Genomic DNA, 19,408 nt, shown 5'->3' with positions numbered 1-19,408 from the left:
AGGAGTGTTTCACTTATGTTGTAATATCGACTGTGTATTTAAGTTCGTTAATCAAATAAAATGTCAAAAAATTTGAGATGTTTTTAGATAGTCAATAGTTCGAAAATGAAACTGATAATTCAGATCGAGTTTAAAAGTGTTTTTGATTTCGATAATTTAAACATTCACCCTTGTAGAGGGATATGAGAAAAAAAGAAGAACGAAGATGATTCTATCAACAACACCAACAAGGCCAACAACAACTCTCACCATCAACACCAATACTAGTGAGCATCGACGCCATATCCTCCAAATCTTGACACAATGCACTTCAATTTCTCAGCTCAAACAAGTACATGCTTATACTCTTCGAACAACTCCATTGGACCACCCAGATGCCCTTTTCCTCTACAGTAGAATTCTCCATTTTGCTTCAATGAATGATCTTGATTATAGTTTTAAACTCTTTGGTAATTTGGAAAATCCCAATACCTTCATCTGGAATACTCTTATTAGAGGTTGTGCTCATAGTAATGATCGTAAAGGTGAAGCCTTTATGCTTTTTCAAAGAATGGTTGAGAGTGTTGAGCCTGATAAACATACTTTCCCATTTGTGCTCAAGGGTTGTGCTTATCTTTTTGCTCTATCTGAAGGGAAACAAGCACATGGGGTTGCGTTGAAACTTGGGTTTGATTCAGATGTGTATGTGAATAATAGTTTGGTTCATTTTTATTCGTCTTGTGGGTGTTTGAAGGATGCGAGGAAGGTTTTTGATGAAATGCCTGAGAGAAGTTTGGTTTCTTGGAATGTTATGATTGATGCTTTGGTTCAATCGGGTGAGTTTGAAAATGCGTTGAGAATGTTTTCGGAGATGCAGAAAGTGTTTGAGCCTGATGGGTATACGATGCAGAGTGTTCTTGATGCTTGTGCTGGTTTGGGTGCGTTATCGTTGGGGATGTGGTGTCATGCTTATATTTTGAGGAAGTGTGAGAGTTTCTTGGATTTTGAGTTGCTGGTGAATAATTGTTTACTGAACATGTATTGTAAATGTGGTTCGGTGGATATAGCTGTTCAGGTTTTCGAGAGGATGAGTAGACGTGATTTGAATTCTTGGAATACGATGATATTAGGATTTGCAATGCACGGGGAGGTTGAGGCAGCGTTTCATTGTTTTAACCAAATGGTTAGTAAAAGAGTAATGCCTGACTCGATCACATTTGTTGGTATTTTGAGTGCTTGTAATCATAGGGGCTTCGTTGATGAGGGTCGTAGCTATTTTGATAAAATGGTTTCTGAGTATAAGATTAGGCCTGTTTTAGAGCACTACGGTTGTCTAGTTGACCTTTTGGCACGTGCGGGGTGTATTGATAAAGCTCTTGATGTTGTATCAAACATGCCAATGAAACCTGATGCAGCAATATGGAGGAGTCTTCTTGATGGTTGCTGCAAGAAAAATGCTGACATAGAGTTCAGTGAAGAAGTGGCTAGGAAAATAATGGAGTCTGACGGAAGTGACACTAGCGGTGTATATGTTCTGTTGTCAAGAGTGTATGCAACTGCTAACCGATGGGACGAGGCTGGAATGATTAGGAAACTGATGACCGATAAGGGTATTAGAAAAGATCCGGGTTGTAGTTTAATTGAAATTAATGGGGTTTTCCATGAGTTTTTCGCTGGAGATACATCTCATTTGCATACTAGAGAAATTTACGAGTTTTTGGATGTTATAGACAAAAGACTCCTAGCAGCAGGATATGTTCCTGATCTGTCACACGCATCAACGGTTGATGAACTTGATAATGGGAAGAGACAGTCACTTAAACTGCACAGTGAGAGACTTGCCATTGCTTATGGACTTCTGAAACTAAAACCAGGTACTCCTTTACGCATTTTCAAGAATTTGCGTATCTGCAGTGATTGTCACAATGTAACCAAATTAATTTCAAAAGTCTTTGATGTTGAAATTATTGTTAGAGATCGTGTTCGGTTTCATCACTTTAGGAATGGGTTCTGTACCTGCAAAGATTATTGGTGAACATAATGTATACTAACATTATATAAATACAATTGTCAATTCATATGCTTCTATCTTGGCCTGCTGAATTACCTTCTGTAAGTTTAAGATTTATCTAGGACGTTTTTACATAGTTGTAACCAACGTAAACCACCATGTGTGTTCTTTTGGTGCCATTATTTGTTACAACATGTAAGACAAAAAAATGATTAAGAGAAAGGGAAGAATAAGTACTAATTTTATATACACGAAAATACCTTGAAACTTTATTTCCAAACTTAACATAATATCCTTGATCATCAGGGCAAAGAAACAAAATTTCTAGAAATATAAGCAATACAATAGGTAGGTATTGTTCAAACTTTGTCAATAACTTCTACTGAAAATTAGCTATCAGTCTCTATAGAATTAATTGAAGGTGCTTTATTCCCCATGAGAATATTTTCACTCTAGGTCTCAGGTTGTAACCAATACCTGCAAAAAAAGGTTGAGTGTGTCATGGCGTTGAAATCTAACCTCCAAATATTAAAAAAAACATCAACTTAGTTGATTCATAACATACATAAGCAATTGAATTACCATTCTTTTCAAACTAGTTCTTGCGTTTAGGACAATCCTTCTTCAAGTGTCCCTTCTCTTTGCAAAAGAAGCACTTCAGATTTCCATGATTTGGTGATTTCTTTCCCTTTTGTTTCCCTTCCTTTGGTCCTTTTCCTTTATAACCTTGTGTTGCTAAGTGACCCGATAGCAATCCTTCCCTCTTTAATCGTTCCTCCTCTTGAACACACATCACAATGAGTTCATCCATGGTCCATTTCTCCTTATTTGTGTTATAGCTAATTTTAAACGGACTGAATTGAGAAGGAAGAGAATTGAGAATAAATTGCACCAAAAAGGACTCTGAAATGGTCATATCCATCGATTTAAGTTGTTCTGCCATATCATCCATTTCCATAATGTGCTCACGCACACCACTAGTCCCATTATATTTCTTAGTCGTAAATATTTCCATGACTGTTCCTATTAATGGCTTATCTGAAGCCTTGAATTGTTGCTCAACAGATGCCAAGAACTCTCTTGCTCGAGTAGAATCTGGTATTGATTTGTTGATGTTCTTAGCGATCTTACTCTTCATGATCATGAGGCTTAACCGGTTAGAGTGTTCCCACGTAGCATAGTTGGCACATTCTTCCAAAGGTTCATCAATTCTGAAACACAAATCTAAATCCAAACATCCCAAAGTAATTTGTAGTTGCTCCTTCCATTCTCTGAAATTTGAACCATTCAACTCGGGAATGCTGGACATATGGTCTGAAAGAGAATCTGGAGTAATAGCTTGAGGGGAAAAAATGTTACAAGTCAATAAGCATTGTGACTATTATGTAAAAACCTAAAACATAACTAATTCACTTTGTTTGTCCTTTGGGCAGAATATGATAAGCTACCATTAACTTAGAAGTGATAATTTTCTTTTGTTCTCATATTACAGCTTATAAGTGAAATAATATTAAAATTGTCTGCAAAGTATCTTCAACAAAATGTTAACACCTTTGGGAATTAAAAAGAAATATCAAAAAAGGACAGTTTGATACACAAAGCCTCTCGTATTCACGCAAAACTCAGGAAGGGCTGCACCCCAAGGGGTGTGATGTAGACATCCTACCCTAATGCAAGCATTAATGGATGCTTCCATGGCTCGAACATGTGACCTGTAGGTCACATACAGACAACTTTACCTTTGCTCCATTTTATTTTATGTTGCTCAGACTCTTCAAAAATATCGACAGGTGTGTGTCGGATACTCCAACAATAGTGCATTTTTGGAGGATCCGACATGGATGCATCGACATTTTTGGTGAGTCCGAACAACATGATCTCCAGGGCTCCTCTAACACCGTCTAGTTGTAGTTGATATTTAAGCCTAACATGAGCTACCCATAATCGTCTTTTACGGGTTGACACTCAACACAAGTACATAAAACTTTACACAAACTCTATGTAAAGCAAGCTCATGTTATTTCATTGGCAATGAATATCCTAGTCTATTGAGAACCAAAATGCTCAAAAAAGTCGCGAACCTAAAAATTCCAAAAATTTTACAAAATATAACAAACTCAAGACGAGTTAAAGCCTCACCTTTTGGCAATACAACAACATTCATAGTTGTATTGTTGGGTGGAAGTTGCAAGCTGAGAGGATAAAGCTTTCCATTCAAAGGGCTCTTAGTACACACAATAATTTCGTCAAGCCCTGTTGCGTCCTCCAACGTCTTAGTTAGCTCCTCAACAGTATTTCCATCAAAGGTTATGCAAAGTTCCTCCATTTTCTCATCAATTTCTCCAAATTCATCAGCAATATAGTAAAATATAAACCTCCCATCTCCCAACTTAGCAAAAGAATCACTTGACTGCAAAAACAAAAGGAAGAAAATTGAGTACCATAACAAAATCACTGAATTCTCTAGAGGAGGCAAAACATGGTTTAGATCAAATCTGGGCAAGTCAAAACGGATCAAATCAATAATTGGGTCATGATCCAACCAGGCTAGAACTGTGTTGGATCAAAATAGGTTGAGTCAAGATGGGTCAAACCCAACCCGTTAATTGGAGCGTTGACAACAGTCCTTGTATGATTGTCAAAGATCGTATAAGGAGACAAACAATATTGTGGGACAATTAGCACCCCTCCAGACTTGCCAAGCCAATTGGAATGTTGACAACATAATATGGATGCGCAACATTGGGACACACAATAAACAAGGACTCGACACTGATTGGTCTAACTCAACAATAAAAGTTAGCTCATAAGAAGAGAATTGTCGAAACAAATAACTTATCCCTCAACCAATGTCGGACACTTGACAATATCTTTCGTAAGTTCTTTCAAACCTATATAATCTCCAAAACGGATTTTGTTATTTGACTTTAAATTGCATTTTGACCTGCTCCATATATTATTTTGATCAATTTTAAATGAATAATTTGATGAGTCGTTTCGACTTTAACCTGTTGGCAAGTAAGTTCAAACTTGGACCGATCAAACGAATTACAAAAAAATAAGTTGATTTTATCAGCTCAAGAATTCACATTCCAAGTAAAGTTGTAAACTTAAATACCTCTTGTCTAGATAAGCTTGAGGATTCCGAGGAAACAACAGACGTAGATGTTGATTCAGAAGCACATGAATCTGAAGGAAGACCTAATGGTGATGGCCTCTTAGGAACAACAGAAGAATCGCCCAAGATTTCAACAACATGAACATCCCAAAGTACCCAATCTTGTGTAGCCGTCTGATACGGAATATCATGAGTCACAGTGTTTTTCCATGGAAGAATTCCACCATTACCCCTCAAAAACTGTCCATATCGAGTCCTAAGCTTCACTTGGTTCCCTTCTCTGATGGGCTCCCATTCGATTGAAGAATCAAGTCGATTAGGCAGAGTCTGCAGGACTTTCCGACCAGTCATACCAAGAAGAGAAGACTGATTAGATGCTGTGAGGTATTTGCCATAACAGCTTTTTAGGCGGATAACATTGTTGGTTTTCTCAACAAATTCAACAGTCCATTTTGCATTTTGTGAAGCGCCATTACGGTCTTGGGTGACGGAATCTCCGTCTTCCAAAGCTGTTAAGTACTTGTAATGGCGACTCTGTAGACGAACAGCTTTTGCTTTTTGGAAAATCTCCATTGCTGGTCTTCTAGTTAGAGGACTCTGTCAAATACAAAAAGTGTTTCTTTTCATTTTGTTCTTTAGAGTTTGTGACTCTGGAAAAGAGTGATAGATTGTAGACTTATAGGATTCGGGGAGGGGTAAGTGTACGTACGTAGACCCTACCTCGTGGAGGTAGAGAGTCTGTTTTGGAAAGATCCTCGGCTCAAATCCAGCCAATAAAGAAGTTATGAAAAGAAAAACAGCAGTAAAAACAATAATATTACCTTAGGTGAGAAGGAGATACTTGAATGCATAGACATGGGAGAACCCAAATCCAAGGTAGAAAGTTCATCGGAAACCGACGAGAAGTTTGAAACCATCGTCAAATAATCCGTCAACGACTCATCTTCCGGTACATCGACAGGTTCAACATTCCACAAAATCCAATTATGTGTAGTAGCACTATGAGGACTATCATGAGTCACTCTATTGCTCCATCTTAGTGTCCCTCCACTTGCACTTAAAAACTTTCCTCCATAACCTCTTAACTTCACTTGAAATCCATACCTTAATGGTTCCCACATAATCTTCACATCCTCCATATTTTCCGGTGATGTTTGAAGAACCTTCTTTTCTCCTGCCAATAATGAGACGTAAGATTAAAGACGAATTCAAGATTTTAATTTTATGAGTTCGGAATTTTCTGAACTAACTCACTATTTATGTGAATTTTGGTTTGGAGCATAGTTTCATATTTATCTAGCATGCTAGCGTAAGCTAGAGATAACGCGCAATGGATAGAAGAGATTCATATAGACGATAGCTACTATTTGAGGATAGATTTAGATTCGTATCGAGCTTTTGGTAATAATATATATGTCGATAGTGTAGATAAACTAAGTCATTCAAAAGATGTCTATATATAACTTTCCATTAAAAAAAAAATAGACGAATCTTGAAAACAGGACAAGTTATCTGTCATGACAAGTAATTAAATGAGTTAATCGTCTAAAATATGTATGTTTTTGTCTGTATATACAAGTTAAACTCTGAATTACTACTTCCTCTGTTCCAATTTACGTGAAACTTTTCATTTCTCGGGAGTTGATTTGAACCAATCTTTGAAAGCATAAATTGAATTTAGATATTAAAAAACTGTACGAGAAAGTTGCCACACCTGTTAAGCTCAAAAGGAACGGCTCGTCGGAAGCAGTGAGGTACATGCCGGAGCTACTTCTCAGCCGTATAAGGTGGCTGTTTTCGGGGTCTGCAAGCTCCACCAGCCACCGGGCTTTTCTCGATAAGCCGTTCCGGCTTTGCCGGATAGTTCTTTGATCATCATCAGCTACTAAGTATTTGTTTAAATGGCTTCTAAATCTTACAGCTTTAGCATCATAAAACAGCTCCATTAGTACTAATTAACTTTTGTTAATAATGGCTTATAATTAAGCAAAAAGGATGTCAATGAGTAAATATATATATAGGAAACAAAATAATACTATTGATGTCACTTTTTAAGAGGAAAAAGATGGTTTTTGTTTGATGATTCTTGTATTATTCTTGCTAAAAACCATTTATAATATTGTATAATGTAAAATGTATTACTCATGGGCTTAAATACTATATTATATAGTTGACTCTTCTTTCCATAAAATTATCATTTAAGTAGTTCCTTATGAATAGTCAAACTTAAATCTAATTATAATAATATTTGTCTGTTTGATCAAGCTTTATGGAAAGTGAAATATATTTTAAATCTTTTTATATTTAAAGAAGTATCTATTTTAGAGAGTTAAAAAGATGTTTGACCAAGCTTTTAAAAGGAATGAAATAGTAAGTGTTTGGTTTAAGTAATTTTAGAAGCTAAAAGATATATCTATTTATTTTATTTTATTTATTTGCAAAAGCACTTTAAAACTATGGTCAAACACATTTACTGTTCAAAATCAAATCGATAATCTGAATCGAAACAAGTTATTGATTTATCGGTAACAAGTTACTATTAGTTTAACGGTTTTGATTTTTTTATCATCTAGTTATTAAGGTTTGAACTGTTTGAGAATTTTTCTTAACGGGTTAACAGATAACCCGAGAGTGAATTAGAGTAATAAATTATATTTATATCATTCGATATATAAAGTCCTTAACTTAAGATTTAATTTCAATTTTTTATTCCTGGTAGTCTCAAACTTTTGGTTATTCTACATTGTGTTAATGTTGCATTTGAGCATAACACAATCTATTACTAAGTGATTTACAATCATATACAAATTTTAAAGGCTAATCAGATAACGATCAATAATCGATAAGGCAATATCTTAATGGTTCTTAACGATTTAGCATGTCTACAAATCAATAACCGATAAGTCAAATTGATAAATGAACAGAACCGATCGATACACAACCTATCGGTGTCATTCTATAAAAATTTAAAATTATGAAATTAAAGATCATGGCTAATGCTTGAGCTCCTCAAAGGGGTGGGAAATGGTGGAATATATGAAAAGAAGAAGCCATGGAATTAATAAGAATAATTAAATTAAAATATAGACCTTTGAATTCATTGAAAGAGTGATTTAAATTTTTAATTAGTGGCTAATAATTAATTAATATTGTTGTCTGAATCATGGTGTATAAGGGCAAATTTTTTGGTGTAATTATCCACGCCTTTGATAATGATTTGAGAGAAGTCATTAGAAATAAATAAAAAAATTAAAAGAGAGAATGTTTTAGGTATTATACTTATAACAATTTTAATTTATTAAGAATATTGATATGGACATATGATCACTTTAGCTTCTTCTTTTTTTATATAGTATCTTAGATGGTTGTTACGTATTATTTTATAATATAATATATGGTACGATATTTCTAATGAATATAATCTTTTGATAGATTGTAACATTTATTGTTGTTATATAATTTCATGCATCAAAATAACAATAGGTAACAACCATCCAAACGAGATGTTAATAACCATTTTGCATTAAAATTATCCGATTAATCTAGATTTAATTATTTGTTAAAGAAGGGTGATTCTTTTGTCAATAATTTGTTTATTCTTAGAGATAAAACTTGAATGTTATGATTAACATAAAGTAGGAATGGGAAGGGTAATATCCTAATAAAAAAATTAGTCTAACCAATTTCCAAAAGCAAACCCTAATTTCTTTTGTTTAATAACAGTCTTATAAAATTATGCATTTTGAGATCAACTTATCGAATTAAGGGACACCCCCTTAATACGGTTTATATCTTGAATTATATATATATATATATATATATATATATATATATATATATATATGGAATAAGGGTTCAAGTCAAACTCCTCAATCATCATGGAAGTGAAAGTTTGGATGGTAAAGGTTCAAATAAAGCTCACCAATCATGATTTAAAAAAATGAAAATTTGGATGGTAAAGGTTCTAGTCAAATTCCATACTCATTGTGAAAAATGTAAGTTTGGATTAATGAAAATGAAGGAGAAGACTCAGTGGCGGAGTCAGAATTTTTAATAAGAGGATATAAAATTTGAGAAGTAAATACACAAACTAATGAAAAGGAGTTCGACATCTATTATACATATTTAAAAAATAATATTAATCATGTATAAATAGTAATATTTTCTGCCAAGAGGGTGCAGATGAACCCTAAGTATATGATGCATCCGCCCTGGGGCAGTAATCTCATGCGTTTCACCACATGTGTGGTAGTGCTTTAACTTTAATGTTTATATCGTCAAAATATTTTTATATGTATGCCTTATATGAATCAGAACTATTTTAATTAAAGGTGATCAGTTGGATATCTTTAACTCAAAAATGATTAAATATTACTTTTTATATGTATTTATTAAATTTTTTAACACACTTTTATATATGATTTTGGGAGAGCGCCCATTGGGAAAGGTTGATTAAAGTGGCTCTAAACTAAAGGTCACAAGTTCAAATCAGCACATCTCAAATTTTGCTGCATTTGCTTACAATTTTATTTTTTTGAACAGTTGACCTTTTTTAATTAAAAAATATTTTTTGGAAGTAATAAACAAATACCTAAAAATCCTCTCATCTCAAAACCTCTTTGAATTTAAAATCTTTTGCTAATTTTTTTAGTTAGGTTATCACTTTATCACAATTAAACAATTGTTGGAGACTTAGTAAAAATCTCACTAATTTAGGAGTTAACTACTTAGATACACTTTATTTTGCAGTATTCAAATCTTCTTAGATTTTGGTGCGTCCAGATATATGTATCTCGGGACACATGAGGTCAAAAAATTAAGTATAATTTGTTCTGTATATATTGTATCCAAGTGGATTCACATGTATCAAGTATATATAACAAATCTTGTTCGTCTCACATCTCGCTCACCACTCTCTTATATATTTGGTATCTTAAATACACGTGAATCACACTAGATACATACATATATATGTATCTAGTGTGATTCACATGTATCTGCTCTCTAGGATACATGACTATCTTGCTCTCCTCTCACCCTATTTTAGCGTATCTGGTGGCATAAATACATATATCTAGGTGCATCTCCTCAATATATGATAGGAAATATTTAGTTAGTAGTAAGATACGTATAATTATTTTAAAATATAGATAGAATTAGTATTATATGGTATGAATATAGGTCTAACAAGATAATTTCCCCTAATCAGATTATATTATGGCCAATTTACAATGAATAATGAATCTTGAGCTTCATCCCAGATTTATATGTCTAGTATATCATATATATGTATTTAGTGTGATTTATATGTATATAAAATATATATATATACTATCTCGTTCGTGTACCTCTTATCTTGCTCATAATTCAATAATTTTGGCTTCAATTTTATATGTATAGTAACAAGCTCACCTAATATACATGATTAATTTATTTACTATTCAATAGATAAAAATAATATAATTTGAGCTCTATAAATTTAATATTCTGAATCCGTCTCTAACTTCTTATCAATTTTGAAATGGGTCCCGTACCTGCAAAGATTAATGGTGAAAATAATGTATCAATGAAATTGTCAATTCAGCCACTTATATCTGTACCTGCAGCATTAAATTTGGTAAGAACAAAATTTTTGGAAGCTTATATAAATCCATTAATTTAGAAACTAATTTACATAGATACATTTCAATTTATAATATTATAAATTTTATCAAATTTTAATACGTCTATGTATGTTGAGATATATGTATCTCAAAATATATGAAGTTAAAATTAAATATAATTTATTCTAAAAACATTACATTCAAATAAATTCACATATATCTAGGCTCCCTCTCGTCTCACTCGCCTCTCAGCTACATGTGAATCACACCAGATACATATATTTGAAATACATAACTATTTCATTTCTCTGCCTCTCCAACTCGCTGGCCTCTCTTTTCTATTGCAATGTATCTGATAGTAAAATTATACTACGTGTATCTTTCTTAATATATGGTACGAAACTTTTAAGGAGTAATATAATACTTAATTATTTAAAAGTAAAGATAAAGAATTTATAGTATAAATACATATATATCAAATAAAGTAGTTTATATACAATTTTATACCTAATTTATGTTTGTGAGACTTTTCATTAAAAGTATAAAAAGATTAGTTGTAAATTATTGTTTTTGTAAGTTGTGGTAGTTCAACTATATATCTATTTTGCAATTTTCCCAATTGTCACATAGAATGTAAATATGAACTAAAAACTCCACCAGATTTCAATTTTCAATTATTCTGTGGAAGTGTATATGTATGATGATGATATTAACATCAAGAGCAGATATTGTGTATATCTCTCTGAATACTCAAAACCTTATATACAAATGCTTAATAAACAATGGAGATACACGTTTACGCGATTTTACTGATACAAAAATCCATCTACTGCAACAATCCGCGATAAGTGCTCCACGAGTAGGGCTACAATGGCCTTCTTGGTTATGCAATATCACTAGCTTCTGAAACATGCCATAACACGAAGATTAACACGTTAACAATGAAGACGAATTCAAGTATAGTAAGATAAGCTTCATTGTGTATGGGACTCAACAACTGCTACAGTTATGTAACGCGGTAAGAATGATGAGCTCGCGTGGCTTACAGAACACAAGAAGTACTCTCAAACTAAGCACTTGTGTCATCAATTGATACCCTCGAACAAGCATTCAAGCGATCAATTGACAGCCAAAATGATGCAACGAAGTAAGCTTAAGACGAGCATTGAGTAAGTTTTTAATTGGTCTATGTGACGTTGGTTAGAAGGCAATCAAGGGCTGGCATTGATGATGTTTTATTCAACAACGGAGGCGTGAATGATTCAACGAGACATTAGTGATTTTGGTTGATTCCAAATGGAAGGTGAAGGGGCAATAGCATCAATAGTATTATTTTGATTGCTATAAACGTTTATAAGTTCGTTATGAAACAAAATTCTCAAACAGAACGATGGATCTAAAATTTCAAACTTTCACGAAATGAAACCAAAGTTTTAAGACCAAGTAGAAGAGTAAAAGGCTCACCTTTAGATGAAGATGGCAAAATAATAACGTTCATATTTGCGTTGTTGGGAGGAAGCTGCAAACGGAGAGGATAAAGCTTCCCATTCAAAGCACTCCGAGTACACACAGTAATATCCTCGAGCCCAGTTTCCTCCTCCAATCTCTTCTTTAGATCCTCAACACTATTTCCCTTAAAAGTTATGCAAAGTCCCTCAGCTCCTTCGTCAATTTCTCCAAATTCATCCGTAACGTGATAATATATAAGCCTTCCATCTACCAACTTAGGCGGTGAACTAATCAATGAATCACTTGACTGCCAAAAGAAAGAAAAAAGATAATTGAGTATCATAACATAATAATTATTGAATTCCGATTCCAAATTAACAAGTTCAACCGACACTTCTATCTATTGATTATAGCAAGTGATAATATAAGTTGACTCGAACACCAATATGTTAAAAGAACACTCCTAATGGTCATAAGCCAAAAGGGTAAACACACTCGAATACAATACGAGACCAAGTCATATAACAAATGATCTCGTATTTGCCCACAACCATAACAAGGCTCCAAACCAAATTGCTACCGAGCCTAATTTTATATCAATTCCAAAAAAAAAACATAGTTCTTTATTCAGTAACAACTTAACTTCAAAATATTCATTTCATTCATCCTTAATAAGATGATCCATAGCCACACAAACACTTACTTAAAATCATAATTTTCAAAAGTTTTTCTTTCCTTCTTAAACTCTGCGTTGAGTCAAACTACATCTAGTAAATTGGGACAGATGGAGGGAGTAGCTACTCCTCATAACCAAACAACGAACAACGTAATCCCAACTTCTATCCTGAATTATGGATCAAACCAACCCCCTTAAAGTCCACATCAACAACAAACCAATTTGCTAATTGAAAAATGTTTTTTTTTCCTTAATTGGGAATAACCCGAAATGAAGAGGAGAATACAATGTACTTAATCAAACCCTCACCAACAAGGTCAAAGTTAAAATACCAACTAACAGAGCTACTGCGATTCCCAACGAACCCCATATGGTCAAAAGTTCATATACCAACTAACTGAGCTACTATGATTCCCAACTAACCCCATAAGGCCAAAGTTCAAATACCAACTAACTGAGCTACTACAATTCCAACAAACCTCATAAGGTCAAAGTTCAAATACCAACTAACTGAGCTAATACGATTTCCAACGAACCCCATAAGGTCAAAGTTCAAATACCAACCAACTCAGCTATTACGATTCCCAACGAACCCCACAAGGTCAAAGTTCAAATACCAACTAACTGAGCTACTATAATTCCCAACGAACCCCATAAGGTCAAAGTCCAATTACCAACTAACTGAGCTACTGCGATTCCCAACGAACCCCATAAGGTCAAAATTCAAACTTTATATAAATTGAATGTAAAAATTGAAGTAATACCTCTTGTCTCGAAAAGCTGTAAGATTTTGATGAACCAGTAGTAGTAGCAGAACTCGATTCAGAAGCAAACGAATCAGAATTACCACCCACCACCGTCGTCTCCGCCGTCGAATGCGCCAAAATTTCAACAACATGAACATCCCAAAGAACCCAATCTTGAGTTTTCGTCCTGTGAGGAATATCATGAGTAACAGAATTTCTCCATGGAGGAAGACCCCCATTTCCCCTCAAAAATTGCCCATATCTCGTCCTCAGCTTAACTTGATGTCCTTCTCTAATGGGTTCCCATTCAATTGAAGAATCAAGTCGATTAGGCAAAGTTTGAAGAACTTTTCTACCAGTCATACCCAGAAGAAATGGCTGATTCGAAGCTGTTAAATATTTCCCATAACAACTCTTCAATCGAATAACATTTTCGGTTTTTTCAACAAATTCAACTGTCCATTTCGCGTTTTTTGATGCTCCGTTACGATCTTGAGTTACTGATTCTTCATCTTCTTCAGCTGTTAAGTACTTCTCATGGTGACTCTGTAAACGAACAGCTTTTGCTTTGTGAAATAGCTCCATTGCTGATCTTTTTGGTAAAGAAATCTGTCAAAAACAACACCAAAAATTATGAAATTTGTGAAAATTTTGAGGATTTAAAACTTGGGGTTGAGAAAAGATTGGATTTTTTTGAGTAATTTTTATAGTAATTGAAGAAATAATGAAGAAGTTTTTTTCTTTGTAATGATGATGACAGCCATGTTTGATGGGGGAGACGCAGGAAAGCGCGTTAAATATTTGACACGTGAGAAAATATAGGTTGACACGTGTGAAGATATGTGTTTTTTTTTTTTACTAATTGAAGTTTTTCTATTTTTAGACATGGTCAAAATTAGATCATTAAGGAATGGAAAAAAAAATACACTTTCATATTTGGTTAAATCGTTTAAAAAGATAATTATGGTTACCTTATTTTTTTTATATAGTAGTTAATTGATTGGTGGTGCAAAAATAGTAAATTGTCCTAACAAAAAAATCTAAATATATCGATAGCGTAACACAAAATTTATACTTTCAATATATATAATTTAAAGTTGGAAAGAAAAAAAATTGTGATTCTGGCTCTAGAATGAGACGGAAAAAAAAGTTTACGATATTATTAGTGTAAAGTAAGCTCTAATAATCGAAACAAAAAAACACATTTAATTTTACGAAAATTCTAGGTTACTTCCTTTGTATAATCTTTTTGGATCAACTTTTATCTCATCTCTATTTATCTTGTGAGACTTTGTGGTCAAATTTTTTTGACTCTCGATATTTAAAAGTATGGATCTAAAAATGGACTTATATTAAAAAAATTGTATTTACTAGATTTATTTTTGAAGACGTTATTTTAACTATACTGAAATTTAAGATCTTTAATTAATAGGATAAGAATCTCAATCATTTCATTACGACTGATTTATTTTTATAGTCATTCTAATAGAATCATTAAAATATAGGTTGTTGGTTTATAGAACAAGAAAAGGATAAAGAGGGTAATCAATTATCTCATAAAAGTAGGAGTGTATGTTGTGAATATTCTTTATTATAGCCTAAGGTTTCTCAAATATAATATCAAAAATGATGGGGCAATAATCAAAAGTAGGTCAATTTTGTATCCTTCTAAACAAATTTATTTTCAAAAAGTTTTTATCCAAAAGACATAATAAACAAGCTATAGCCAATTTCTAAACAAAATTATAGGACTCAATTACACTCAAGCTAATAGTTAATTTGGGTAAAACTTTGAAAATCTATTTTTTCTTTTATTTAAAAGTGTTTTTCGAATAGAATTACATGTTGTATTTGACTAATCAGTTAAAAACTTATTTTTTTTCAATATTAATACATTAATATGCGTTAGACAATCATCTCAAAAATACTTCAAAGAAGAAATTGTTTTTTTTCTCCAACTTCTAAAAAACAACTTCTGTTACTATCGAAAAATTAAGCTTAGCCTAATCAACTTTTAAATAAGATATTTTTAATTTTCAAAAGCTTAATCAAATATACTAAAATGGTGATATTTACTTAATTAACTACTTCTTCAAAGAAGAAATTATTTTTTTCTCTCCAAATTAAGTTTAGCCTAATCAACTTTTTAAAATAAGATATTTTTAATTTTCAAAAGCTTAACCAAATATACTAAAATGGTGATATTTTACTTAATTAACTACTTTTTCTCAACTCTTTTAGTTGAGTAGGCAATCATAATTATATCCTTTTAATTACTTCTTTATCTCAACTTCCTTTTTTGTTATTAGTTGTTACGTAGTGAAGTATACTTCCACGTAATTATGGTTTATAGAAATGTAACATAAACTCCTACAAAGAAGTATTAATTTTCCTAATTAGTAATTAGCCATATTCCCATTTAGCTAATAAATCTAAAGATCTAGCACTAAACACAAAAGACATGCTAGTAATTATGTTAATTATTAGAATCATGGTGGATCAATATAATATCTTTAATTTTTAATTACAAGATTCGAATACTAAGGCTTTCATTTAATGGATCTTCGGTATGAATTCAAATTAATCAGGCATTTTACTTATTTAATAATTATAAATTGCAATAACGACCTAATAAAACAATAAGACAATACAAACGCAAAAAAAAAATAATAAGTTGACATAACGAAGTAACATACCTTAGCCCTCCTAGGTGAGAAAGAAAAACTTGAATGTACAGAAGTCGGAGATCCTAAATCCAAACTTAAAAGTTCATCAGAAATCGATGAAAAACTTGAAACCATAGTTAAATATTCCGCCAACGATTCATTTTCGGGCACATCAATAGGTTCAACGTTCCACAAAATCCAATTTTGTGTACTACCACTATATGGATTATCATGTGTTACTTTATTTCTCCATGGTGGCATTCCTCCATTTGCACGTAAATATTTTCCTCCAAAACCCCTTAATTTTACTTGAAATCCATCCCTTATTACTTCCCATTCGATTCTCAAGTCCTTCATTTTTTCGGGCAAAGTTTGAATTACCTGTTTAAAATATAATTATATATAAAAAAACATGTGATTTTTTCCAAAAATAAAACAATTACATCATTAGACATAATAAGCATAAATAAAAAACACGAGTCAAATCTTGAGACTATTCTTTTTTTTCAAAGAAAAGCCATGTTTGATCAAAAAAACATTTAAGCACTAGCGAAATCAGAATTCAATAAAATAAGCATAAGAATTTTATTTTTTTTTAAAAAAATCCTTATATTTGATCGAAAAAATACTTGAGCACTAGCAAAATCAGAATTTTAATTAAGCACAACCAAAAATCTCAAGTCTAATCTCAAGACGATTCATTTTTTTTAAAGAAAAATCATGTTTAATCTAAAAAAACATTTAAGCAATAACTTCATATAATAAAATTCAACAAAGAAAAAAAAAATCACAATTTAGAATTAGAACATGTGACCTAATTCAATATTTCAAACCCCTTTATTATTGATTTTTTTTTTTCAATATCAAGAAGATTCAATAATTTATATAATAACAATAATAAATTTAAGAAATTATCTAATCAAATCCTTCGCTCCAAGATACACTAATTTTAAAGACGTATTGAAAATATAATTAACTAAATAAAAATATTAAAATTACAATATATTTATAATTAATAATAAGTAAAACTTACCTTTTTTCCGGTCATGCCAAGAAGAAACGGCTCGTCGGAAGCCGTGAGATACTTGCCGGAGCCACTTTTAAGCCGTATAAAGTGGCTGTTTTCGGCTTCAACAAGTTCAACAAGCCACCGGGCTTTTCTTGATGAGCCGTTTCGGCTTTGTCGGATATTTTCTTGATCATCATCGGCTACAAGGTATTTGTCTAGATGACTTTTTAATTTTACAGCTTTGGCTTTGTAGAAAAAATCCATTTTAATAAAAAAAATTGTAATTAGTGATGAATATATATGGAATTTAAGTAAAAAAAAATTAAAAAAAAATTGAAGAGGAATATTAATAATGGATTTATTATGGAAAGGGTATAGGAATCAAATATTGAAGAATTAAATAATTGTAGTGATTTTTTTTTGTTTATATAAGGGGAGAAAAGATAGGTTTTGTTTGATGGTTTTTGTATTCTTTGTTGAATTGATTAAGGAAGAGACTAGAGGGACAAGAAAGTCCATTTTATATTCATTTTGTAATATAATATATAGTTCAGCGGTGGACTGTTTCGTGCTTAATCAGAGATCTCAAATTTAAGCTTTGAATATGAAGAAAAACATATTGAAACACAACCTCTCAAATGGGATTTACAAGACGCGATTTAAATTTAATCAGAACTTCAATATGAATTTCTGAGACCGAATAAGAAAAAAAAATAGACTTTATTTCATATATAGACATTAGACTCCAATTCATTTGCCTTCATTGTATGTTTCTTATCTATGGCAATTTATGAATAGTCAAACTTAAATTATTTTGTCAAGTGTTAATATAATATACATAATATTTAGGAATTACAAATATTTTTAAAATCAAGTTAATAGTACTCCTTGCTTACTATAATTACTTAATAGTTATATACGGCCCTTTCTGTTATTTTTATTTTTTTGTTATTCTAATTTATGATTTTTATTTTTATTCATCACTTTATTTATTAAAAAAAAGTCAAATTTCTTTTTTTCATGTTCTTATTCTTTAACATTTATGTCTTATTTTCAAAATTCATTACTAAATATCAGTAAATATTATGTTAATCTACTTATATCAAATATTATGTGTGTAAGTTAAAAGTGAACGATTAAAAATACCGAAGAAAGTATATGTTAAGTGGTGTGATTGTAAAAGAAGAAGTATTTTCACACATAAATTTATAGAATTTGAAGTGAAAGTTAATTTAGTTATTCAATTAGCTAATGATGATTAGTGTAAAGATTATGGCTAATGAGATGTGAAAAAGAAGAAGACTATTAAGAAAAGGTAGACCGTTGAATTTATTAAATAGTGAAATTTCGAGGCAAAAAATTGATAATAAATTTAATAATCATCCACGCGTTTAAAAGTATATGACTAAAGTCTTTGGAGAAAATAAAAGAAGTTTCTATGTGTAGTATATTCCATGAACCATTTTACTTTATTTTGCGTTAAATTAGGTTTCAGAATTTACTTACGAGTTTAAAATCTTACTCGTATTAAAATAAGATATTTTCACTTTCTCAATTATTATTTTTTCAAGATTCTATATAGAATGAATTTGACTTTGATATTATCATGTTAAATTCAATTTTAGGCTGTTATTTCAAAAATTAACTTAAAAAAATAAAAATTATTCGAGCTTTATAAGGAACTTAAAGATTCCATCCCTATTAATGTGGAATTCATAAGGCACTCAGAATATTAAAGATATGCATGACTTGTGTCAAAATATTTTTTAAATTTTGTGAATATTTAAATATATCACGCAAAATAGTAATTGTGATATAAAAAGTTAATATTACTAAATAACATAACAAATTAAGAAAAAAAAATTAGATAAATAAATTAAACCAGAAAAAATACTTGTAGCTTTGAAGTTAATAAAGTGTGAATATGATATAGGTTCATTATATTTGTAGATTTTTATTTATTTTTTTGTTAGTATATTGTATACATCGAATGGTACAGAAGAAGACAAAAGGTATACACATTAATGTGGCATAAAATGGATTCAAGAACTCGATCCAATGGATATATATCCTCTAATTCTTTCATTTTCTTGGTCCTATTCGTTGTATACTCAAAGAAAAAATTGTGCATACAACCAAAGAAGATTTCAC

The 19,408-nt window shown here is 31.6% G+C and overlaps 2 protein-coding genes across 2 annotated transcripts; one reads left to right on the top strand and one right to left on the bottom strand.

Moving 5' to 3' along the window:
* Window positions 1–178: 178 nt before the first annotated feature.
* On the top strand, window positions 179–2,065 carry LOC107020705 (pentatricopeptide repeat-containing protein At1g59720, chloroplastic/mitochondrial). The gene has a single exon (XM_015221163.2). It carries the CDS (start codon window positions 206–208, stop codon window positions 2,012–2,014), a length of 1,809 nt encoding a protein of 602 aa, XP_015076649.1. The 5' UTR covers window positions 179–205; the 3' UTR covers window positions 2,015–2,065.
* Window positions 2,066–2,230: 165 nt separating this feature from the next.
* Window positions 2,231–17,767, bottom strand: LOC107019186. Its single transcript, XM_015219754.2, has 10 exons — window positions 17,282–17,767; window positions 16,279–16,629; window positions 13,601–14,191; window positions 12,176–12,467; window positions 6,823–7,065; window positions 5,930–6,282; window positions 5,109–5,705; window positions 4,130–4,400; window positions 2,573–3,328; window positions 2,231–2,467 (listed from the first exon to the last, which is right to left on the bottom strand). Exons 1-9 carry the CDS (start codon window positions 17,519–17,521, stop codon window positions 2,586–2,588), a joined length of 3,681 nt encoding a protein of 1,226 aa, XP_015075240.1. The 5' UTR covers window positions 17,522–17,767; the 3' UTR covers window positions 2,231–2,467; window positions 2,573–2,585.
* Window positions 17,768–19,408: the final 1,641 nt, after the last annotated feature.

The sequence above is a fragment of the Solanum pennellii genome, chromosome 5 (genome assembly GCF_001406875.1).
Source record: "Solanum pennellii chromosome 5, SPENNV200".
NCBI classification, from domain to species: Eukaryota; Viridiplantae; Streptophyta; class Magnoliopsida; order Solanales; family Solanaceae; genus Solanum; species Solanum pennellii.
The sequence above is the reverse complement of the archived record's forward strand: the minus strand, read 5'-3'. Positions and strand labels throughout refer to the sequence as shown.

Bases quoted from the DNA above. Each gene is read 5' to 3' on its own strand.
- LOC107020705 (XM_015221163.2), top strand. From the start codon at position 206: ATGATTCTATCAACAACACCAACAAGGCCAACAACAACTCTCACCATC.
- LOC107019186 (XM_015219754.2), bottom strand. From the start codon at position 17,521: ATGGATTTTTTCTACAAAGCCAAAGCTGTAAAATTAAAAAGTCATCTA. The intron at 14,192-16,278 runs GTATGTTACTTC...TGTTTTTGACAG, and splicing joins TCTCACCTAGGAGGGCTAAG to ATTTCTTTACCAAAAAGATC. The intron at 7,066-12,175 runs GTGAGCCTTTTA...TTAACAAAAGTT, and splicing joins TTTGCCATCTTCATCTAAAG to AATTAGTACTAATGGAGCTG.